Genomic DNA, 25,841 nt, shown 5'->3' with positions numbered 1-25,841 from the left:
GTTTGGTTCGTTCTGCAGCTTCATTATCTTGAGCCTACTTGGCATTCGCAGTGACTGCTGTCTTCTTTTTCTGGGCTTTCTTATAATTAACTGAACCACATCTGCCGTTGCCAGCTAGAATATGTCTGTGAAAAAGAAATGGTGATATGTTTGTGCTTTGCAAGTTTTGATGAGCAATTAGGCTTTTTCGAGCATACAGAGCTAATGTGTGTCAGCCAATAAACATTTATCAAGAACTCACTGGTTTTGGAGCATTACTTGAGAGTCTGAGAATAATGAAGTAAACAAAGGCTTCCTCTTGGCCAAGTCAGGCAAACTCCCCCAGTGAGGAAAACCTCCTGCTCCCAAGCAATGTTTAATAGAACATCTGGCTCCTGAGGGATTTGAAGGGTCAGCTGGCCCAATATCTGAAGCCCAGAGAGGGAAAGGCACTCATGCAGGGTCACACAGCAGAGCCTGGTTTCCGGGCTCAGTCCACTAATTTCTGCACTAAACCTCCAGAGAGGACACACTGTGTTCCAAGGACTGAAGATTAGGAGAATGGCCACAGTGGCTGGGACCAAATCAGGGTGGCTTCTTGAAAGATGTACGTGTTGAGCCAGGTCTTGAAGGTAATGTGGGGTGGCCCACAAATGAGAAAGGCCCTTCCCTTAGGAGACTTTCTAAGTCCTTTGTGTGAGATTTCAATAAAGCATAGCAATTGTCCTCTTGCGGTTTTGTTAACTCCAAATGCACAGGAAATACCTTTTCCTGGAGGTCTGCCTTCAAAAGACTTCATTTTCTGTTTCACTGATTATGACTAGTCTCTATGTGATTAAATCAATCTCTTGTAGTGCACAGTGGGGGGATAGTTAAGTCTCAGAGATTTGGAATCTGATCAGAGCCCCTTCTCTATTCTACGGCTGTAATTCCCCTGTCATTTTTTTTTTTTTTGACTGAATATGTATACTTTAATGACAGAAAAAAATTAGATTTCAGCCATTTGTAAAATACTTGCATTTATCCTACATACTCAGAACATTCAACCATTACTTAACCACTCATAATTTTTCAGTTATTATTTAATGTCTATAGGTTTACTTATTTCCTATTTCTATAATATCTGCAAACATTTAGATACCAGAGATTTTTTTAAATGTTTATTCCTATACATATACTGCTTATATTCTTTAATGAATAAATCATCTGCAAAGGTGTTACTAGAATTTTTTGCTTCCAATATTGTCAGATAACATTCAAAACACTTCAAAGGTTTAAAATCCTACAGAGTACATTTTTCTGACCACTCTGTAAATCACGCAATACTTCTACAACAACACCATAAATTCAGCAATTAAGGAGACTACTTCTAAATTACCCAAAGGGTAAAGAATAAGTATGAAGGATATTAGAAAATATTATGAATTGAAAACTTGCTTTTCCAAAATTTTAATATGAAGCTTTAAAATTAATTTATTGTTCTTTTTAAACTTCAGATAAGTGTTTATGTAATTAATTTTCAAGAAAAAATGAAAAGAATGAAATACAATGAGGTTATGAGGATCTATCTGTCTTTTTTTCCTCTCCTCTATACTGTGAGCTTGCTGAAAGCTTATGAAACTATTAATTTGTGACACATTGTGAGTGCTCACTAAATGGTGATTACCCTTGTGAACGAATGCATTTGTAAATTAAGAAATTATTCACTGTGATAAAATGCATCATCTTGATTTGCATTTTAAGCTGGAAACATTCCTTTGGTTAAAACAGTGACAGTCTTGCCAATGAGGTCATTGTGTGGCAGCGTTCATTTTCCTTACCTCTCCCAATGTCTAACCAGCGCTTGATCCGTGTGGTAGGTCCCTGCGTCTGGGCTGCAAGCGCTCCCTCCCCTCGACCCACCCGATGTCACCCAGATCTACCCTGTTCCTGCCAGCATCCGGCCAGTGCTGAGTAAATACCAAGTGGAGGTATGGGGCCCGGAAGGACTGGGTTGTTCTTTGGGACTAAAGGGTACTGGTGCGTTGCAATCATGCCTGCACTGTGCCAGGGGACTTGAGGGGTGGGAAGGAGACGTAGCTGATGGGACGGAGCCACAAGGAGCCGCCCCATCCTTTCCTGGAAGAACATCCTGCGGTTCTCAGGCTGGCACGGCTGACCTTCCCACACCTGGGCCACACCTGCTGGCTCCTCCCTGGGCCTTTGTGTGACAGCCCTGCCATCATCTCCTCAGGTTCTCTTCTGGGGAGTCCGAGAAATGAAGAAGGTGCAGCTCCTCTCGGTGGATCGTCCCCAGGTCCTCATCGAGTGTGGGGGGCATGGAGTCAAGTCCTGTGTGATCCAGAGCTACCAGAACAACCCAAACTTCAGCGTCCAGGCAGATGCTTTCGAAGTGGTGCGGGTCTCTCCCCTCCCCTCCCCCACCCGCTCATTCCCTTCATCTCCATAGATGCGACCCACTCCTTCCTGAACCTGACTTGGGGAGATGTTTCAGAGTTTCGGGTGTCCCACTACTCACAAGAAAGAACAGTTTAATTCAGTAAAAAGCCAGAATTTCAGAATGGGATAAAACAGACTTTTGTTGTTGTTTTGTTTTTAAAGGTTCTGGGTGTAGATCATATAGTAAATCAAAGAAGGTTGACAGTGGTTCCCAAAGTGTGGCTCCCAGTTTATCAGCATCACCTGCGAACTTATTAGAAATGCAGATTCTCAGGCCCTGCCCCAGAACTACTGAACCAGAGACTGTTGGGACTGGGGGGTAGGGCCCAGACACCTCTGGTTTAACAAGCCCTGCAGGTGACTCTGATACACACTGGAGTTTGGGAACCACTGGCCTGGAAGATACTGTCACGGAACTTACTACAATGGTTAGAGTTTTAAAAAATTATTTGTACATAGCGTGTCAAAAGCAATGTTTGACACCTGTGCTTTTGTTTATTTCAACACTTTTTTGTGCTCTGATTTGGAACCAATTGTGAAGTCAAAGTTTGCTTTGTCTAACCCAGTCAGCTCCAATGGACACAGATTCTGAATCAAGAAAGACTAGAATTAAAGAATGCGTACTGTGTTTGCAAACCTTCCACATCAGACTTTGTTGAGCCTCGGGGTTCACCAGGGTAAAGAAATGGATGGGGTGCTGGCCCCTCACGCTCAGCTCCATCTTAAATGGCTCAATTCTCATCTGCTTTATATCTTGGTTCTGGATTAATGTTCATCTGAGATGAAAGTTCGGATAAATACAGTAATGACAAAGTAAGAGGATTGAAGACTACTGCCATAGAGAATTTGGGAGTGTGTGATTTTTGCGATTTACACGTGGGGTGAACTGTTAGTGCCATCCCTCCTATGTTGGGTAATGACTCCCTGGCTTGAGAAGGCATTGCTCCAGACTCTGGCGAGCTGCAGGGGTGACCTGGAGGGAAAGGACAGGCAGGGACAGAGGAAGGATGGGTGCCTGGCTTGCTTTGGTCCTACCCCCAGGCAGGTCAGCCCAGGCAGTGCCCCACTTCACCCCGGCCTCTCCCTGCAGGAGCTGCCTGAGAACGAGCTTCTGCACCCACCCCTGAGCATCTGCGTGGTGGACTGGAGAGCCTTTGGGAGGAGCACCCTCGTTGGCACCTACACCATCAACTGCTTGAAACAGTTTCTGTGTAAATCCAGGGAGCCCCTTGCCCTCACCTCACAGGTGGATGGAGCCCAAGTTGTGCAAGGTAGGAAGCTCCTTCTAGATTCTAGCGCCGTGGGCTACAAAACCGTGGTGCCTGCAGGATCTTTCTGAAGAATTTCCTGCGGTCCCCTCTACTTCTTAGCTGCCTCGTTCTGACTTTAAGCTTGACATCTGGGTCAACTCCTCTAAGAAGGCTTCTTTGAATGTGACTTAAGCTCCCTCCTGCCCCTATACCCTGACATTTTTCTTTGTTTGATGTTACTGTAATTTCTTCTGTTTTGGATTTCAGGTGCAGAGTCGAGTTAATTACGCTTCTCACTTCATGCTGTACAATCATCACTCGTCTGTGCAAGGCTTCTGTCTCATTATATCCACTGCCCCCCAGGCCTTATTCCCAGTCTCCTCCCCACTGTGGGCCCCGCCTCTGCTGATGCTTGTAAAATTTAAATCTATTTAATTGATATATTGTATGTGATATGATACGATAATCTTCATTTGGTTTTCTGCTACTCAAAGCTATGTTTTAAGATCTATGCATGTTGCCGTGGGTACTTTCCCTTGTTACCATGACCTGCTGCATCTACCCCACTTCGCTTTTGTTTTCCCCTCATATTGGACCACTGGGCTGCCTCCAACTCCCCACTTCCACAGAAAATGTTGTGATGAACATGCTGTGTGTGTTTGCTGAGGGCGAATCCTGTGTGGGATTTTCTTTGGAATATACACCCAGGAGAGAGATTACTGGCTCACAGGGAATGTGTACATGTAATTTCATTAAGTACTTCCCTTGGGTGCTCCAGAGAGCTGTACTGGTTTGCACCAGTCTGCACCAGTCTACACCAGTCTATACCAGTCTATACCAGTCTATACCAGTCTACACCAGTCTGTATTCCTGCCATTACTGCTCTAAAGTCCCATTTCCCTCCTCCTCAACAGCACCTGCTATTATCCAACTTTCTGAGTTTTTGTTTCATTTTGTTTGGTGTTTGGTATTTGCCACTCAGATGGATATAAAGTAGTATCTAATTTTAATTTTAGCTTGGATTTCTCTGAGTACTACTGAGTTTGCACATTTTTCATATGCTTGTTGCCATCTTGATTTTCCCTACTGTGATTTGCCTGCTCATACACTTTGCCCATGTTTTATGTGTTTCCTTTAATTTTCTTTTTTGTATATTTTAGATGTTAATATTTGTAGACTAGTGATACTGGTCATATCTTCCCCTAATCTGATAACTGCTAATCTTGTCTATAGTCCTCATCTTTGAGCAGAAATTCTTAATTTTGATGTAATCATATCCATCTGAATTTTAAACTTTATGGTTTATTCTTTTAGACTCTTGTTTAAGAAACCTTCTCTCACCCCTTGGTCACAAAGATCTTATATTTTCATGTGTCAGTGTTATGTTTTTATATTTTACACTTAGATCTTTAATAGAAGTAAAGATCTTTAAAGGGTTTAAGGTAGGGATCCAGCTACATTTATCTCCATAGAGTACATCATTTTCTTTCCCCCAGAGTCTACTAACTTTCCCCATTGATTTGTCCTGTCATCTTTTTCATAAATCAAATTGGCATACGCCCCAAGTCCATTTCTAAGCTTTCTATTCTGTCCCACTGATCTCTCCATCTCTGTGCCCAGGACAGAGTAGGTGCCTATTAAGTGTTTGTTGGGTTGAATTTACTATTGAAAAGTCAGCAGTAGCATGAAGGCCATGGCAGAAATGGAGGCTCTTGATTGGGCAGTGTTCCTAAGTACTGAATTCTACAGCACAAATGGAGAAAAGAGGACCCATGACACAGACCAGCTGTTCAGTTAAAAATCTCATAAAGTCCAGGGACATAGCCTTGCTCCCTATCATGCACATGGACTCAGGTGCCCGGAGTTCTGCCAATGCTTGGGGAGTTCACAGACCTCTGCAGCCTCCAAGGTTTCCCCTGGTTAACACACTGGGGGAAGGCAATCAACACAGAGGACGTGTGTCCTAAACCTTGATAAACACGATTCCTATGACCACAGTTATTTAAAATTACTCTGAGGGATCAATAATAAGTACAGTCACTTGTTGAGTACCTATTATGCCCCAGACACCTTACATCATGAGCTCTTTTATCTCCCAATGACATGGGTATTTTTACTCTCATTTTATAAATATGGAAAATGAGGTTCGGAGACGTTAGGAACTTGTCATATTTGAATCCAGATCTGTCTGATTCCCAGTATGAGGTCCCTGAAATGATTACCCTGTATTGTAGCCCAGTTGCCTGACCCAAGGTACTTTCTTTTTAAAAAAAAAAAAAATGTTATTTATTTATTTTTGCTTGCATTGGGTCTTCATTGCTGCGCGCGGGCTTTCTCTAGCTGCGGTGAGCGGGGGCTACTCTTCATTGCGGTGAGCGGGCTTCTCACTGCAGTGGCTTCTCTTGTTGCAGAGCACAGGCTGTAGGTGCGCGGGCTTCAGTAGTTGTGGCGCTCCGTCTTAGTTGCTCCGCAGCATGTGGGATCTTCCCGGACCAGAGCTCGAACCTGTGTCCCCTGCATTGGCAGGCAGATTCTTAACCACTGCACCACCAGGGAAGTCCTGACCCAATGTACTTTCATTTTGGCTATTTCAGATTCATTAATTTCCACTGAGCCTTCTGAGACCCCCAGCTCTGCTCAGGAGCTCCCAACAGATCAAATCTTTGTGGATATTGGGCCGCCTCCCACAGTGGTACCCAACTTGGCCCAGGTTCAGGCAGCCAGCCTCATTGATATCCCTGACTCATCCCCTATGCTGGAGACGGAACACAAACCTGCAGCCCAGGAGCCACCAAAAGACGGAAAAGCTAAGGTCGGAATGTCATCCCTCTTCATATTTACAAGGCACATTAGAGTTTGCTCAGGAGGTTTTAGATACTAATCCTCCCACCTACTAGCTGTGTGACCATGGCAAGCAACTTCACATTTCTGAGCATTAGTTTCTTCATCTGTAAAATGGGGACACCGATACCCATTTCACAGCATTGTCATAGAACCAGATAAGTCAGTGTATGTGAAATTAAAGTGCTAGTCAAATGTGACAGCAGTATTTAATTGAACAGAAACTCTTAATTCATTAGCTTGGAAAAACAATGGTTTCCTCATCGAGGCTTATTCCACAAATATTTTGAACCTACTTTGTACAACATCACATGGGACCAAAAAGATGTGTCTTCTGGTCTAAATAAAAGTGAGACTTATCCTCAGTTAGCTGAGATTCTGGGAGGAGAGATGGATAAGTACACAAGACCATAAAATGGGGACATGAGCCATCTTTTAAGTCATAGTTTTAAGTGCAAAATCCTGGTGTATCTAGCAACTGACTTAAAGAAGAAAGCAGGTTTAAGAAAGTCCTAAGAGATGACCTGCCCAGCATATTGTAAAAGCTGAAATAAAAGGCATGGTAAGGTAGATGAATGGCTATTTTCTCAGGCTCTTCCCATCTCATCCAGGCTCAGCGTGACTCTCTGACAGCCCACGGGGTTCTCTCCATCCCACCAGCATTGTACCTGCCACGTTATGTTGCAAATTTCAGTTTGTTTGTTGCCACCATAAAACTGTGGGTTTCACCAGGTCAAAGATGATTTTTAAAAATATCTCTGTATCCCCTGCACTTGATAGAGTGGCTGGCACATCGTAGGTACCCGAGAGATGTCTGAGAGCAAATGGATGAAAAGTACACGATGACTTTGGCATGACACAGCTTTCTCCCCAAATGCTTCCCCTCTGCCACGTATGTGTCACACTGCTTCTCCTATCCGCCCATCACTTATGTTGTAGGTGTCATTTATTTGCACCTGTTCAAATCAGAAGTGATGCTAAAGGGGGATTGTCTACCTTATGTCACTTAATCCTCATGACAGTGAACTGAGCAGGTATTATTGTTCCTAGTTGAGGAAACTGAGAATCATAAAGTTTCTATTTTTGTTTCTATTATGTTTAGAAGCTAATTCCCTTTCTACTATATTACATTGTATCATGTAGCCGGCTTGTCTCCTCCACTGAATTCGAAGCTTCCCAAAAGTAGGGATGATGTCTACCCCTTACATCCCCAATGTCAACCACAAAGTCTCATATCTGCTTGATAAGTGTCAGATAAACTCATTAATGGATGACAGATTATTAAACTTTTATTTATTTAAGAGGGACAGAGAGCTGCAATCACAAGACCTGCTGACACCTCCATCCACTTCCCCGAGGGTACCTACATGTCCTCTTCCTTAGTAAACCACTTAGCCACCAGCATGCAGATCCTTGACACTTAACAATCCATCCTTCATCCCTTGCCAGGACGCCAGGAAACCTTCTCAGAGGTCTACTAAAAGGAGAAAGAGGACCATAGCGGACGAATCTGCTGAAAACGTCATTGACTGGTGGTCGAAATATTATGCCTCCCTGAAGAAAGCACAGAAGGTAGATTCTCTCCTGGCTGTGACAGTCAAGGGCTTCGATAAGAACACAGCACCATTTACCACCCTCCCCAACCCCAAATCCTGCATTGTCCCCTCTTTTAAATTCCGCTATATGTAGGCCCTACTTGGGTGTGGTTCTGTTAACTGCTGAAGGGTACAAAGCCTGAAAGGACCAAGGGTCCAGAACTGCCAAATCCTTACTGTCTGTCTGGAGCTGGCCCTAGGACACAGGCTCTGCTGTAAATGCTGGCAGGATGTGCAGTCTATCATGGCATCCAAGGAATCTGCCCACCTCAGGGAGGTCTAGTCAAGAGAAATGGGGCTCTGGACAGGTGGGCATCAGCAAAGGGGGCTTCAGGTTCACCTGGAGATTCCAGGTCAAAGGGCTCCAGGTCTCCAGCAGATTTCTAAGTTCATATGGGAAATTATCACAGTAAAGGCAGAGGTCTTGGCCTTAGCAAATGGGAATCATCAGCAGGGCCTCATGCACATGGAATAAGAAAGGGATTGAGTTATAAAGCCAGAGAACCAGTGGGGAGTGGGTCTGGAGACTCAGGCAAAAGCTCAGTGGCTGAATCTGGTAAGACTTCTCATCCTTGAGTAAAAATGGAAAGGAAAGTTATTCAAATGTTATCATCATATTTTATTGAATAGGAACTCTTCTGATTCTTTATTTGGAAAGAACATAATTTCTTCATCTAGGACTATCCATGAATATTGACATATAGTTAAATAAACAAACTAAATGTTAATCCCTGCTTCCAAACACCCTCGTTTTACTACAATGGACACTACCACTTCTGGTGAGTGTTCAGCCCTTTCCTCTTTCTCTGCTAACCTCCCCAGTCCCAGGACAAACCCAACAACCCAACATACCAGCCCATAAAACTCATAGTTGCAGATTGAGGTGATGCTCCAGGGATGTGGAAGAACGGTGGGGAGAGGGGTTGCTTTCCCAGCGGCTGAGAGGAGGCTGCACATAGAGGACGAGGACGTCTACAGTTTGGTGGCACTGGCTTTGGAGGTGTGGGCACCTCTTCTCTAGGGCAGGGCATCTCCCTGCACTTAAGTCCTAGGTCTTTACAGTGAGGCTTCATCTGGGGGCTACTGAGGACTGTTTGCATATTCTTTTAAAATGCAGAGGGCTGAGATAATTGAATTAGAACTGTTAGCAGTCAGGGTTAATAAATGAGACAAGACAGTATCCATCATCTCGTCTCCCTCTTTTCTCAAAGGAAAAGGAGAGCAATTCCAAGGAGCAAAAAGGCAACACAGGTAAGTGGCTGCTCTGGGGACACTGGAACATGCATTAAGGCCATGTGAGTGAGAAAAGGATAAAATGGGAGCCATGGGAGCAACACTGGAGCCCAAAGCCCTCGTTTCCCTAGTGAGGAAATAATCCCAGGAAGATGACAACACTTTAAAGAGGCCACATAGCTGATCTGAGCTGGATGGAGACCAGATCCCAGGTCTCCTGAGTTCAGTTGAGTGCTGAAATCGACCCTTTGGCTCAAGTCCCTACGTTGACAGTGTTAATGCAGAAACAGCAGAGTAAAAATAGGAGCAAGCTGGGATGGCAGGCCAAAACCAGCATGATAAACTTTAATACAGGTGACCTGGATTTAGCTTCCAAAACTCAGTTGACAAGGTTTGGGTAGATCTGGTTTGGCAGAAGCTCAAATGAAGAGCCCTGGGATTTGAAATGACCACAAACTTGATGTAAGCCAACGGTAAGTCTTGGCCTGAAAACAACAGTAACACCAAGTGCTGTTTCAGGTGGCACAAAAAGTAAGAAAACCAGAGCCAAGCTCAGTTCCTCAGGCCACTCCTATTAGCATATTTAACTCTAAGACCAACCCCATGACATAAGCAATAGTATCTTGATTTGCAGATAGTAAAACAGAAGTACAAAGAGGTTGAGTAACTTGCCCAGGTTTATACAGCTAGAAAATAGTGGAGCTTGGTTGATTTTTCTCCAGCATCTGCTCCTAAAAAATTACTGAATAATCTAAGTACATTTGTGACATTGTGTTAGACCCTTAGCATATTTGAGCCTGAGGTTGTTGAACTAGATGATTCTCAAGTTCCTAAACAGATCTGAGAGGGAATGTATCTAAAGCTTTGGTGTCACCCCATCCTGGGTCTGTTCTTTGCTAGCCGGGTGACTGGGGAAATTACTTACCCTCTCCGTGCCTAGTTTAATGAATTCTTGCATATGACGGGGAAGGCCAACACATTGCCAGCCCCAGGGCATCCACTGACATTGCACTGCTACGTAAGTGGTATCTCCTCCGCTCCTTCAGTGCACAGCCTGCAGGGCTATGTGCAGAAATCCTACAGTGAAATGTTACTATTTCTTTCTTAAAAGAAGGGTCATGACACATGCCAGAGCAAAGGGAAAGAGGGAGCTTGACTTTGTTTCTTCTCATCTCAACAGCATAAGTCTAACCATTTTCACTAAATATCCACAGAGGCAAAACCAGACGAGGTAGTGGTACACATAGATGGCCCGAAGAAGAAGAAAGACAAAATACTCAAGAAGAAACTCAAAGAAAAAGAAATCCCCAACCTGGCTGTCTTGCAGGTGTGTGGACACAGCCATCTTGGCCACGGTTAGGGTGGGAAACTCAGAAGGTGGGCGTTCTTTTAGTGCTTCAGTCAACTCCAGAATACCTTTGTCTGAATAACTTACTTTGTCTTTGTTATAATCATTGATGCAGAGTAACAAACGAATAAGCATGCAAGTGAAGATGGTGGAGCTTGCTATTTTTCCATTTTCTACATCCTCCTATCGAGAAGGGGCATAACTTAACTTGGTTAGCCTGGATGCAACAATGTAATTTACAGTGTGTGAGTTCCCCTGGGTTCACCTCTTGGGGCTTGACATCATCATGCAGATATGTACAGACTCGAAATAGGAGGAGTTTTAACTCTTACAAAAGTCAGCTTCGTCAGACCAGTCCTAACATTAGCCAGAGGGTATTAGCTAGAGGCATATTGATGGATATGAAAATTGGCATTATGAAAATTATGTACCTAGATAATGAATTTAGATAAGAAATTTTGATGGGAAATTTGAATAAGTGATTTCATTATATTACTCAATCAAAAACTCAATTCAATTTTCCATTTCTAAAATATATAGGTAATTTTCTGCTTGGAAAATTCATGTCTACATGCATTATAACAAAAACAAATATTCCATCACTTTATATGCGTTAAGAATGAAATGTCTAATGAATATTTTTTAATTTGAATGTCCTCAAAATATTGTAGTCTGTATCCAACAATCAATGACATCAATTAGCTATAAAAAGGTTTGTCACATTTATACTTACATATTATATTTAAAATATTGTTGGTTTAGCTATACTTCTTGGAATTTCAAAGTTTATCAAAAACGTTTTATAAATTTCAGAGTGGTACTTAGTTCTAGGAATGCCAAGTCAATCATATTCCTTATTTTGCTGAAGATAAATAGAGCCGCTTAGATTTTTCCAAGGGGCATATACGAAGGCTGGTTTTGGAGAATCTTGGCAGTTTTCATTAAATCAATCCTGGGCTTTCCTTCCTCTGAGCACACTCTTCTCCCTTTTTCCTAAAGATATACGATGGGGATCTGGAGAGTGAATTCAACAATTTTGAAGACTGGGTGAAAACCTTTGAGCTGCTCAGAGGCAAGTCTACGGAAGATGACCATGGCCTTGACAGAGACCGAGTCATAGGAAAGTTTAAGGCAGGTTCCAAGGTTAACCCTTTTATCTGGCTCTCCTGTCCATAAACGTCGGATATGACTCAATTCTGTTGGACTGTGGTGTGCGAAGTCTGTAAGGAAAATCCTTAATCTCTATGCAGGCCCCTCCCTCTCTAGAGCCCCACAAGACCTATAGCCCCAGTCTTTCAAGGTATTTGATTTGTGGCCAGTAAAGTGGATTGGAGCTCAGTCTGTGGAATATGAGGAGCCAGAGTCATTGCCTAAAGGGATCACTTAATTTTACTCTGCTTTTCCCACCCCCTGACCTACCAAACATATGATTTACACAAGCCTATCAGCTGAATGATTAAATTAATCAAACAACACAAACCCTTCATCTGGCAGACTTACGGTGTCAGCACCACAAAGCAGTAGCTGACACTTACTCTGAACCTACTGCATGCCTGGGCCCTTTATATGAAGGTGATGTGTTGGAAATCACATGGGCATTGCAGCTTGCCAGTCTGGGTTTAAATCCTCATTTAGGATTTAAATCCTAACTAGCTTGTGATCTTGAGCAGTACTTGACCTCCCTGAGCCTCGGTTGCAGCATCTGAAAATAGAAATACTGAAGCCAAGATTGAATGAAATAATGGGAGAAAACACTAGCTCAGAACCCTGCATGTAAAAGGCACTCAGGATTCCATCTGATGCCCCTATTCGTTTCTCACGTAACAGCCCCATGAGGAGGGTGGTACTCTACCAACACTGATTCACTGATGTACCATGAAGAAGCACAGATGCAGGAGGGTTATATGAATGGCCTGAGGACATCCAGGGGACAAGAGTAGCACCACCCCAGGTCCTGTTGGGTCCCAGGCTGTGCTCCTTTTCCCAGCGCTATGCCCTAGACATTTTGTTGTTTTTTTTTAATTTTAAAAAACCCTCTTTATTTTGAATAGTTAAGATTCACAGAAAGTTGCAAAGATGGTAGACAGAGGTCTAGTGGACCCTTCACCCAGTTTCCTCCATTGTTTACATCTTACGTAAATACCAAAACCAGTATATCCACATTGATAGAGTGTGTATATAGTTTTATGTAATTTTTATCACATATGTAGCTTTGCATAACCACTACCACAAACAAGATACAGAGCTATTCCATCACCACAAAGATCTCCATCATGCTACCCCTTTATAATTATGCCCTGCTTGTGACCATCTCTATCCTCTGGCAATCACTGACTTATCCTCTACCTTTATAATTTTGTAGTTGCAAGAAAGTTATATAAATGGAATCCTCCAGTATGACACTTTTGAGATTGGCTCTTTTCACTTATATAACTTCCTTGAGATCCATCCAAGTTGTTGCGTGTATCAATAATTTATTCCTCTACATGGTTGGTTTTCAGCGGGGCATATGACTATCTTGTTTCAATGGGTAGTGCTTTGTGGTTCCAGGGCTCCTTCTGCATCTACAAAAGCCCCGAGGATTCCAGCATCAAGGACAGCAAGCAGCTGAGAATCCAGCAAGGGATTCCATCCAACCACCCCATCAAAGTCCTGATCAGGGTGTACATTGTTGCGGTGAGGCATCCTTGTTTACTCTGAGGGGTTGTTTTAATCTCCTAGAGCTGCCATAACAAAATACCATAGAGTGGGTGACATAAACAACAGATACTCATTTTCTCCAGTTCTGGAGGCTGAAAGTCCATAATCAAGGTACCATCAGAGTTGGTTTCTGGTGAGACCTTTTTTCTTGGCTTATAGATGGCCACCTTCTTGCTGTGTCCTCAAATGGCCTTTCCTGTGTGTGTGTGTGTGTGTGAGAGAGAGAGAGAGAGAGAGAGAGAGAAGAGGAGATCTGTTGTCTCTTTCTCTTCTTGTAAGGCCACCAGTTCTATCGGATTAGGACACCACCCTTATGACCTCATTTAACCTGAATTAGCTCCCTAAAGGCCCCGTCTCCAAATACAGTCACATTAGGGGTTAGGGCTTTGACATAGGAATTTTGAGAAAACACAATTCGGTCCATAACAGAGGGTATGAAGTTTGGTTGGTAACATGGACCTTTGCTGGCTTTTCACTGAGCGAAAATATTTCCCAGTCTGAGAGGACTGCTCTGTGTAGCTTTATTTGCTCTCTGTGGTTGCCTGCTAGCTGGGCAGGAAACCAAGTAGCACTGAAGCAGGAAGCTCACAGGCAAGACAGAGGGAAGAACCAGGGCAGAGCAGGGCAGCTGCCGCTGTGCAATCCTCCCCCACCTCCGGGGCTATGCCTCTGTTCTGCTGCAGTCAGAAATTTCATTTCTAGTGTATTTCCAAGAACAATATTATCTGCCCTAGGCTTCCTCCTTTCTGATAATGAGAGCACTAAACTCTAATTGTGAAACTTTTGGCCTGATTGCCAGGAAGCTTGGGGCCAAATTTGGTGCTCAATCAAAGCAACTGTGTGCTAGACGTTTATGGTTCATGTATTTGTTTTCATCTCCTGACCTTGGAGTTGATTTTCATAACCTTACTTGATTGTAGTCATCTTATTTTATATTAACTCTTTGCTTAAATTGCCTAAAATCTTTTTTAGAAACTGAAATGAAACATAAAACAAAGATGAATTATTCTTTAACGCCAGGGGACAACTAAACATCCCCTTTCCATCATGCAGTCCTCATGTTTCCTTTGTTATTAGCAGCAAGGTCATCATGGCCATGACCACCATGTGCCAGGCATGTTCTAATCACTAAGGATATCGTGACGGAAAAAAACACAGTGCCTGCCCTCGAAGAAGTCACAGTCTAGTTGGAAAGATGAGAAGTAACTTGTAAAGTTATCCAATAAGGGATAAAGGATTCAATATAGGATACTACAAGTATCCAATAAAGGATACTTGTAGTATCCTTTATTCATTCATTCAACAAATATTGGGAAGACCCTGTCCTAAGTCCTGGAGTTAATGTAATGAACAAGACAGACAGTACAATAACTTGTAAAACGTTATTGGCAATGTCAATAGTCTATATTAAATACCCACCCACAGGATAGTTTAGACTAATCTTTTAAAAATTTTGTTCAGGAAATCACTCATGTCTTGGGAGAGATAATTAATATGGATTCCTCTGGAAATAGACCATGTATTCAAATAAATTCTAGAAATGATGCATATAGTAATTCATTTCCCTTCTCCAACACCTGAGATTCACAAAGCTCATTAGCATATTCAAGGCTCTGAGAATTCCAGAAGCAAAGAAACCTATTTAACTGTTGAATCTTTAACAGCATTTTCAAAACTTACTGCCCACACCTACTTTTCCTCCCTACAGGAAACACTGTGGAACTCAGGTTCTACGGGACATATTTTGGGGAACCCAGAAATAAGAGTCTGAATAGTAGGAAGGAGAGGGAGAAATTTTTTGGACTACAAAGATTGGAGAAGGATTATGACTATTTATTCATTTAGCAAATATCTACAGCACACTTTTATATGTATATATATGTATATGTGTATGTATATATCTATATCTATACCTATATCTATATATAGATATAGGTATAGATATAGATATTTATATACAGGTACCCTCTAGACAAAGACCAAGAATGCAGATCAGGTTCCTGCTCAGGAAACAGTGTGGAGGAAGGAGAACTGGGGCTGGAACTTGAGGACCGGCAGGTCTTGAACAAATGAAGAGTCAGAGGGTAGCAGCCCTGGGTTGTAGGGAGTAGGATAAATTATGGACAATGTTTTTCATCGACATTTCTAGTAATGGTGATTATGTGTGGTTTGCTCTCTTACACTAAGATTTAATTAACGAAATAATAAGTTAATTTAAAAATCTCTTAATTTAATAAAACACCAAAGAAGTAGAAAGTAATACGACTTAAATTTTGCATGGAGAAAGAAATCAAATCCCCCCACCTCTGCAATTCCATCCCCAGAAACTTACCCTTCTTATGTATATATACTCGTCTTATGCAAACACATCTCTATCTATTTACACCTGTCTACAACTACATCCAGGTATTTATTTAACGGAGTCCAGCTTCATGTATTACATGTTGATCTTCTATTTTCTTTCTTTACTTAGTAATGTACCTTGGACATTTTTCTAGATCAGTACATATAGGTCTTTCTCATTCCTATTAGTAGCCACCTAGTGTTTTCTTGAATTAATGTAGTATCCTTTATTCATTCATTCAACAAATATTGGGAAGACCCTGTCCTAAGTCCTGGAGTTAATGTAATGAACAAGACAGACAGTACCCTTGCTCTCATGGAGATTATAATTAATTGGGGGTGGTGTGGGCATTAGGAGGGTATGAAAATAAACAACAGACAGATAAATAAGCAAGATGAATGTCAGAGATAACTGCTAAATAAAGAATTAAAATTGGGGGATGTAATCAACTATATTTCAGTAAAAAAAAAAAAAATTGGGCAATGTGATGACGAGGGTAAATGGGGAAGGGACAATTTTGTATGGAAACCAGGATCTTGACCACTAGACCATGGGGCCAGCAGGGGAGGGACAATTTTGGATGGAGTTTCTCCCTAAGTAATTGACATATAGGTTGTTCACAATTTTTAGCTATTAAACAACGTTCTAATGAACAACCTTGAAAATATAGCTTTGTGTGCTTATACCCTTCTGTCTATAGGACAGAGTCCTAAAAATGAGACTGTTTCTTATCCAGCTCTCATCTCTGCAGTTTCTCCATCTTCTCCGTGTCCTTCCTCACCAGCTCCCTACCCTGGTCCTCCCTGACGGAAACAGATCGTCACTCAGCTGACCAACACTAAATGCAGGACTGACGGGGTCATGGATTCAGATTCCACTACTTCTGGGGGGAGGCTTTAGGTCTACCCCATAATTTTACATATTAATCTCAGAGAGATGACATGTTTTGCCCAAGATCACATGACTACCTAAAACTGGAACTCAAATTCATGCCTTCTGCTTCCTGGTCCAGCAGATTCCTCATTACTCTGTGCCAAGGGCTGCTTTCCACTGGGGAGACAACTCCAGAGAAAGTAGAACTTGGGCAAAGCTGATAACTTTTCTTTTAACAGCAGAGTAGAGAGGCTAAAACAGTGGTTCTTAACTTTAGCCGCACACTAGAATCATCTAGGGAGCTTCTAAAGATCCCCAAGTCCAGGGCCAATTTAATCAGAATATCTGGGAATAGACCTCAGGCATCAGTATTTTTTAAAACTCCCAGGTGATCCCGGTGCCAGCCAGTGTTGAGAACCACTGGACCAAAGGGATTTTTTTCTCTTCTCCAGGCATTTAATCTTAGCCCAGCTGATCCAGATGGCAAATCGGATCCCTACATTGTGGTCAAGCTTGGCAAAACTGAAATCAAAGACCGGGACAAATACATCCCTAAACAACTGAACCCAGTATTTGGAAGGTCAGTGGCCATCTGGGTCTCATTGCATTGTCGTCTCTGCATTTGTTCCTATGGTGCTTCTGTAGGGTGTTTGGTGTGGATACGTGTATGGGTCTGAGTAAAGAGTGCAGGAGATTAAATGCCGACTCCTGCCCGGGATAACAGCCAATCAAGCTTCTCTTCACGGAGAAGGGCTGAATTCTTTCCTTGGTCCCTTCAGCAGCTTGGTTCTGCATGGTCTTCATGTCCATGGTTTTCCAATAAGGATTTTCCCAGATCTCAAATTTAAGACACCACTTGAACAGTCATCAGATTCAGCCTCCTGCCTTGGAGAGAGTTCCTTTTTCCAAAAAGATAACCAAGGCCCAGAGAGGTTTAGAAACTTGTTCAAGTTCACACAGCTCATAAGTAGAAGAGAAGGGGCCAGATGTTTGGTCTTTTGTCTTCTACCAAAGAGATTTTTCCATCATATCATCTTGCAGTTCATTTGAGGTGACCCCTGCAGTCAAAAAGTGGAACTGCACCCACCGCCTGTGTTTTGTTTTCCTGCAAAGTGTTTACAATGCATTGCACTTGTGTTATGTTTAGGTGAACCAGGCATTCTCCAGTTCACAGCAACCCTACCACCCCATTTATCTTCTAAAAGGGTATGTCACACATTTATGTTCCCTGCTTGGGTTTGTGCTCTTGACTGCCAATAACTCTGGAGTCAAGCAGACCTGGGTTTCACTCTGCCACATACAGGCTGAGTAACTTTATGCAGATGGCTTAACCTCTCTGGTCCTAGTTTTTCTCATCTGTAAAGCAATAACAGTGATACTTGACTCTCAGACGCCTTTAGAAGATTAAATATGACAAGCACCTAGCACGTTGTCTATGATAGTGCATAGTAGATACTCAAAACTCATTAGCTTCCTTCCGCTCCCCTTGAAAATCATTTTAGCAATGCACACATCTTAAGTGTATTTAATTTCTTTTTTTCCGGAGTAACAAGGAGCATGGGATGAGATCTTTATCCAGCTCATTTAAATTCATTTACACATTTGTGATCACTTTGGACCCTCTGACATTTGATCAGCACCAGCCTCTTACATTTTATTGCTCCTAAGGAAATAAGGCAATAAACAATCTTGCCTGTTCAGATGAAAGAGAATGATTAAAAAGACATGCTGGGGAAACTTACCCTTGCTTCCCTGATCCGGAGATGACCTTTATCATTACCTGCTGTTTACATAACCAGCACTTCATTTTGTCAAGTGCTTTGGGTCACGCTTTATGAGCTGCTCTCACCACAGTGCCATGAATTACACTGGTTTTATAACCTCCGTTTATGGCTGTGGTAAACAAAAGAAGAGGATGATGGAATAGTCCCTCCTGCCTCTGGCATTTCAGAGCCTCTTCCAGAAGCCCTCCAGGTGTGGATGCTTTGTTGGATGTATATTTAATTTTTACTCAGGGACAGACATTGTTGGCTCAATCTGTGTTCCAGCAGGGAGAGTGGAGGGCTCTCATCCCCGACCTGGGGTCTGGGGAACTCCTCTTTGAGACCTCCCCATAAGAGGATGTCACAGGCTCCACCCCTGATGCCCTGGCCCTGGGTCTGCTTTACTTTTCTTCATAAGCTGTGACATGAATTGGTGTGTTTATGTGTTTATGGCTGTCTCCCATCTCCCCTCTAGAATGTAAGCTCCATTCATGCAGGGACTTGGTCTAGTCTGTTCAATGCTGCATCCCCAGCACCTAGGACAGGGTGTGGCACAGAGCAGATGCTCTTTAAATATTTGTAGAATGAACAAATGAACAAACAGATTGACAAACAACCCTTCAGTCAGTTTTCAGTGGGATTTCATGAGACCCCATCACCCTGAAGGGCTACATGTCTGAAGAGTTGGCCGTTCCTCATTTTCTTAATAACCACAGTGCCTGGCACATAATGGATGTCTCATAAATGTCAAATGAACAAGTGAATCAATAAAAGAATGAATGAATGGGCAAAGAAACAGTGAGACATCTTTGCTCTGAAGCTTTCGGTACTGAATGTTTCTACAAGGCTCAGTTTTCACCCATTTCAGGATGCATTCTCTTTTCTCACACCAATGCTGTTTCTAGAGATCCTATCTCCCTGACACACACACGTTGGTATAAGCCTAGTTTATCCCCGAATGACTGGAAGTCCAATCATGGTGAGCTGGTTTTGGTAGTTTTTCTAAGGACAGCGCTAATGAAAATTCAGGAGAGGTGAACCTGTGAGCACATAGCACACAACTCTGGGAGATGGACCAGAACAATTGAGCCCTCTGTCCTCTGTCATGGTTGCCAGGGGCAGTTAAGCACCTAATAAATCCTTCCTTGGTGGCAGCAGCTTGGTGATGGCCAAGCTCAGAGGTGGCTGGGGGCTTACTTGCGAGATGCCTCTAGAATATCAGTTACAGTTTCAAATCCAAATCTTAGAGCCCCAGAGAGGCAATACTATGTCTTCAGGTGGAAGAAACGAATTTCTTTTTTGCATAGCTGTATCCCTGGCCTGCTAGAGCTGCCAGCATCAGTCAGTTACAGGCACTGGAGCTGTCCAGCATCTCTGCTTTTTTTTTTTTTTTTAATTAATTAATTAATTAATTAATTTACGGCTGTGTTGGGTCTTCGTTTCTGTGCCAGGGCTTTCTCTAGTTGCGGCAAGTGGGGGTCACTCTTTATCACGGTGCGCGGGCCTCTCACTATCGCGGCCCTCTCACTATCGCAGCCTCTCTTGTTGCGGAGCACAGGCTCCAGACGCGCAGGCTCAGCAGTTGTGGCTCACGGACCCAGCTGCCCCGCGGCATGTGGGACCTTCCCAGACCAGGGCTCGAACCCGTGTCCCCTGCATTGGCAGGCAGACTCTCAACCACTGCGCCACCAGGGAAGCCCCGCGACTCTGCTTTTTTCTCTCTGGGGAGGGCTAATTGGCTCCAGGCTGTGCTGTGATTGCTGTCCCTACCAACCTGGAGAGTGAGAGTCAGGGTAAGTGGACCTGACCGTGACGGCAGCAGCCCAGACAGGCCTGAGGACAGGCAGGGAAATAATGGGTCCTCTGTTCTCCCCTCCTCTCTGCATCCTCTCTGTCCCTTGTTCCCAGACCAGCCTCCCCACCTTGTCCCAGGGCAGACAGAGACAGGAACAACTGGAGAAACCCTGGTGTATCCTTGATTTTGTTTTCAAGAACACATTTCCCTAAAATGCAGCCTTTCACTCCCAATTTAATTCTTAATTATCTTCTCTAACGCTCAGTAGCACGGATAATGCATTGTCACGGGAAATCTGACAGCATTGCTATTCTTTTCAACACTGCATTGGGGTGAGATTGTGGAAAGAGAACGGTACCAGGAGTTAGGAAACTGGTACTTATCCCAGTTTGACCTGATTTATGATCCTGGGCAAGTCCCTTGTGTTCTCTGGATTTCAGTTTCCTTATCTGTAAAATGAAGCGATTGGATATGGTGATTTCTGAGATCCCTTACAGTTCAAGGAAACATTTATTGCATCTACTCTCTGCAGGTGAAGTGCAGCCTCCAGTAATGCGGAGATGAAGAGGGCAGGTCTCTGTTCTCAAGGGGCTCAGAATAATCTTGTAGAGACAGCATTCCAGTCCTGCAAGTCTATGTTCTAATGATTTTCCATTGTCTATAGGATTTTCATTTCAAATAAACCCAGCTGGTATTCCCTGATGAAGCAACAATGGAGGGGAAAGGGAATGGTAAATTATTGGGTACCAGGTTGAATGCCTGGAAGTTAAATCTGTGTTTATACAAACACTATCACATTTAACCACTCTGCTATATTATAAAGAAGACATATTGATCCCCATTTACACATAAAGAGGCTGAGAGGGATGAAATAACTTTCTCAATGTATTACAACCGGGAAGTGGCTGATTCAAAATCCAGATTAGAAATCAGTCCTGTTTGAGACCAAAATCTAAGACTTTCCTCTCCCTCTTGCTGTCACCCTAGTTGAAGACTGCAAGGCATGGCCCACAAAAGAGGAGATGATTGGCTACTGGAAAACTGACAAAAGAGTTGGAAATTGGTTGCATCTCAATGAAAAATTACACCACATAAACATCCATTAAGTAGTAACTGGATTGCTGAGTGTTTAGTGAGTTCATATGGACTGTAGGTGGGCTAAAAGCGAAACAGGGAAAAGTTCTCTGTATCACCAAATGCTGCTGATTCCTAAAACCTCTGCTTGGATGGCAGGTCATTTGAGATCCAGGCCACATTCCCAAAGGAGTCCTTGCTCTCTGTGCTGATCTACGACCATGACATGATCGGGATGGATGACCTCATTGGTGAGACGAGGATTGACCTGGAGAACCGCTTCTACAGCAAACACCGAGCCATCTGTGGCTTGCAGAATCAATACGAGATGTAAGTTATTCCTCCCATGGAACGCTGTTGGTGTTCTGAGGCTGCAGCCCATGCGCTGGAAAGGCCAGCCGAGGCCCAGATTTAATATCTCAGATGTGCTCCATGTCAGCAGGGCTGGTCTGGGGAAACTGCTCACTGCCCTTGAGGGTACTTGGGGCTGGGGAAGCAAAACTGATTTAGAACCCAGGACAGGTTCTTCAAGAGTCAAGAGCTGAATTGTATTTGTTCATTCGATCAGCTGGGCCAGGTGGACAGAGTTCCCAGTGGGGAATGATGCTAGAAGAATGATTAATATAATACAACTGCCAATATCCTAGTTAATTACAACAAACACTCATGAGTGCTTACAATATACCACGCACTTTACATGGAGTATCTCATTCAATTCTCTCAAAACCCATTAAGGTGTTATCCCCATCTTACACATGTGGGAAAAGTGGGTCCAACTCTCATTCTTTACAAAGATTTTTGAATTCTGATTAATTTTAAAATATAAATTATCAGCTTTATTTTTTTATTTTTACTTTTATTAAGGCTTTTAAAATAACATTTATTTCTTAAAAGCTAACATGTGCATAATAGGAAACCAAAAAGCACAAGAAGCAAAAAACAAAGTCATCCATAATCACAAGCAGTTTACCGTTTGATGTGTCCTTCTAGGTCTTGTTTTTGTATCTACATGACTATCTACAAGCGTCCATTTTTATGTAATTAAGATCATACAGTTATGTATCATGCTTTTTCACACACCATGAATATTTACCATTTCAAAGTCCCAAAGCTATGAGCATTTTAATAACCAAGAATACACTATACCAACTCAGTCTGGAAGGAAAAAATGTAATCCTGCCTTTCTTGGTGACAAAAATTTCATAAAAGACAAAAATAGCAGCAGGGCTCTAAATAAAGATACTGGCTGAGTTACGATCAAAATACTACATTCCCTTAATGTTCAATTAAAAATGAGACATAGAGCAACAGAGACCAGCTTTATTTTTTAAAGTATGATATATTTAATATCTTAAAAAAAACTCTTACAAATATCAGCTAGGAAAATATAAAAACATCCATTAGATTTCCATGGTATAATTTTAGAAATATTTCTTCTGAATATAAAGTAATATATATTCCTTGTAGAAAATTTAGGACATACGGAAAGTACAAAATGATGCTCAAATTATTTTATCCAGAGATAAAATTTACATTAAAAAATTTGTATGTATTTCCTTTTAGTATTTTTTTCTATGCTATTTCCCCCAAAGTTGGACTCATACTATCCATGCAATTCTGTAAGCTTCTTGTTGCACTTATACCCTTATAAGCATTTTATGATGTCATTAAATATTCTTCAAAGTCATTATTTTAATAGTGGTGTTCCATTATATAAATTTACTATAAAATGATATAACCAATTTCCCTTCCTGAATTTCAGGGCATTTATATTTTTCTTTCTTATTCCATTAGAAATATTGCTGCCATGTACGTTCCCATACAAAAGCCATTGCAAACCTTTCTGATAATTCATTCAGTGTTCGTCCATAGATATGGATTTATTCCATTAAAAGGAATGCACACTTTAAAGACTTTTAATATATATGTCCAAATGGCTCTCCAGAAGGGTTGGACCAATTTACACTCTCATTAACACAGTCTGAGCATCTATTTCCTCCATGGCATGATTTTTCAGACAAGTCTCTACTGCTGGCCTGTTCTTCTCTGAGCCTTGAAGGCCGGTCCAGTTTTGGGACTGTAGTGAATTTATAAGCCTCCTGATGTATTTACATCATTCTCAAGTACCTGAGAGGGTACCATTCAGAGAATGATTAGCTGTGCTCACTCTGAAGTCGGTAAAGGAAGTCATAAGCAAACATAGTGGATCTTTTGTTCAGGAGAATTTCCTGACAGTGGAACTAGCAGGGACCAGAATAATTTAGTCAGAGAAGTTGTTCTCTGAAGTTTTAAAAATAAACAAGAGCACTTATTTCTGGGGAGGCCTATGTATGGCTCTGGGGGTGGCATGGAATCTTTTCAGGATCCTCATATCTCTGGCCCAGTGTAGGAAAACTGCTTTATAGCCATGTTTTGGTTTATTTCAATGCTTAAACAAATTAAATTCTGATGAATCCCGCATCCCAAGGAGCAGAGAAATTCAAGCTTATCTTGGTCATGGTTCTTAGGGAGCATCTCATTGCAAGTTAATAATTTTTAACCAAACAGCTAGTTTTTAAGGGAAGAAGGGGTTGAAAAGATTTAGAAACCCACCACTAGGAAATAACTGATTAGAGAAATGGCACATCAAGACTTCCTGCCTGTGACATGAGTCTACAATATGATTTTGGCGGAGGAGGAGAAGGGAGGAAAGAAGCAGAGAAATTGGAAGGATGAGCTAGGCTTTCTTCTTAGAATAAGTAGCAGCCAAATAGCTATTCTGCTAGGGACAGAACAAACTAAACAAAAACTACCTACTAAGAAATCCACAGAGACAGAAAGCAGATTGGTGACTGCCAGAGGCTGCGTTGGATAGGGGGAATGAGGAGTAATTGCTTAATGGGTAGAGGGTTTTCTTTCGGGGTGATGACAATTTTTTGGAACTAGATAGAGGTGGTGGTTGCACAACGTTGTGAAAGTACTAAATGCCACCAAATTGGTCAACTTTATAATGGTCAATTTTGTTATGTGAATTTCACTTCAGATTTTTTTTTAAAGGATGCATGTCTTTTAAAAAAATATCCAAAACTACCTGGAAAGAATGTTTATGTCAAGCTACTCAGAAGTTCTGCCTTTTGTACAAGCATACATATGCAGAGGTATTGACCAGAAAAGAGAGAAGATAACAAAACGAAAACACTAGCCCCAAGCATGTAGAAGGTCAAGTTAAATCTGAAGGATTAACACAGATCATACTTAGGTGGTTCTTTTTACCGGGACCTCAGATGTGGCTCCTGGGGAGGCTGGACCTCACCCTCTGTCCCTCCTCCACTTTTCAGAGAAGGATACAATGCCTGGAGAGACACGTCCAAGCCCACCGAAATCCTCACCAAGCTCTGCAAAGACAACAAGCTGGATGGCCCCTACTTTTGCCCTGGGAAAATACAGATAGGAAACCAGGTCTTTTCTGGAAAAACAGTCTTCACCGAGGAGGACACAGGTAACTCCCCCAATGTATCCCGCTGACATGGCTCTTCTTTTGAAAAACCTGCTTTCAGTGGTATTGGTGACTGAAGATAATGCTCATTTACTGTACAATTAATGCATGCTCACAGTAGAAAATATGGAAAAGTAAGGAGGACGATGAAAATCACTCTTAATCCCCAAATTCAGAGATAACCGTGGCGCGTGCTGGTATATTTCTTTACAGAAATATAAATTTTGCACAGTGTGTGTGCAATATGGCACATTTTTACATAATTTTAAATGTACCATATCTATAGTTTTGTACTCTGCCTTTTCTATTTCCAATAGATTACGACAATTCTCTGTTCTTTGAAACAATCCTTGATAATATTCTATTTTATGGCTGTGACATTTATTTCCATTGTGTCCATTTTTGTAGTGACACTTAATGCTACCACGAACATCCTTACGCATATTTTTGCATATTTCTGATGTGTCTACAGTATATATCATATAAGTAGAATTGTTGTGTCAGAAGATAGACAATACCTTAAAATTAATATTACACAAAATAAATAATTGGATACAACTCAAATTACCCCCATAAGTGTTATACTAACAAATCTCTTGTTTCAACACCAAGAAACAGATTTTTCCATATGAGCAACATAGGACATACCAGGAAGATCCCAGAGAGCCTTTCATAAATTTAGGATAAGAAAAAAAAGCCACCTTTACTTTAAGGATATAGAACAATTTCTGTACTGTCACACTTGTCCATTTGATGCTTAAAAATTACCTATATATGGTGCAGTGCTCCTGATGCAAAAAGCCCAATTAAGTACACACTACAGGGTGTTTTGACACTATGTTGATCCCACCACTTCAATGCCAAGATTTCTTTTTACCTTGTTGTTTTGGCCCCAAGAACTTCTTAGAGGTTCATGCATGCAGAGTTATTGACATTTAGTGTATTAATGATACTGATGAATTTCTATGAGAAAAATACTTTTTCGTAATATACTCTATTAAGCTACTTCAGTCCCTTGGTCAGTATTCTACATTTCATGATTAAACAATTTACTTGCCCACCAAAAATCTGAAATTATATTCATTAAGATCAGTTCTTGACTGATTAAACTTTTTGACAAAGATTTAATTCA

At 41.9% G+C, this 25,841-nt stretch overlaps 1 protein-coding gene across 1 annotated transcript in view; it reads left to right on the top strand.

The window, feature by feature from the left end:
* FER1L6 (fer-1 like family member 6) overlaps positions 1-25,841 on the top strand; it is a 117,203-nt gene that overhangs the window by 71,579 nt on the left and 19,783 nt on the right. Inside the window, exons 22-33 of the mRNA XM_059901503.1 lie at positions 1,839-1,949; positions 2,213-2,374; positions 3,509-3,689; positions 6,263-6,480; positions 7,959-8,081; positions 9,316-9,355; positions 10,552-10,664; positions 11,685-11,816; positions 13,236-13,361; positions 17,055-17,182; positions 21,394-21,564; positions 24,552-24,712. Coding sequence (XP_059757486.1) covers positions 1,839-1,949; positions 2,213-2,374; positions 3,509-3,689; positions 6,263-6,480; positions 7,959-8,081; positions 9,316-9,355; positions 10,552-10,664; positions 11,685-11,816; positions 13,236-13,361; positions 17,055-17,182; positions 21,394-21,564; positions 24,552-24,712 — 1,666 coding nt within the window. The remainder of the gene's footprint in view (positions 1-1,838; positions 1,950-2,212; positions 2,375-3,508; positions 3,690-6,262; positions 6,481-7,958; positions 8,082-9,315; positions 9,356-10,551; positions 10,665-11,684; positions 11,817-13,235; positions 13,362-17,054; positions 17,183-21,393; positions 21,565-24,551; positions 24,713-25,841) is intronic.

Source organism: Balaenoptera ricei, chromosome 17, assembly GCF_028023285.1.
Source record: "Balaenoptera ricei isolate mBalRic1 chromosome 17, mBalRic1.hap2, whole genome shotgun sequence".
NCBI lineage: Eukaryota > Metazoa > Chordata > Mammalia > Artiodactyla > Balaenopteridae > Balaenoptera > Balaenoptera ricei.
The sequence above is the reverse complement of the archived record's forward strand: the minus strand, read 5'-3'. Positions and strand labels throughout refer to the sequence as shown.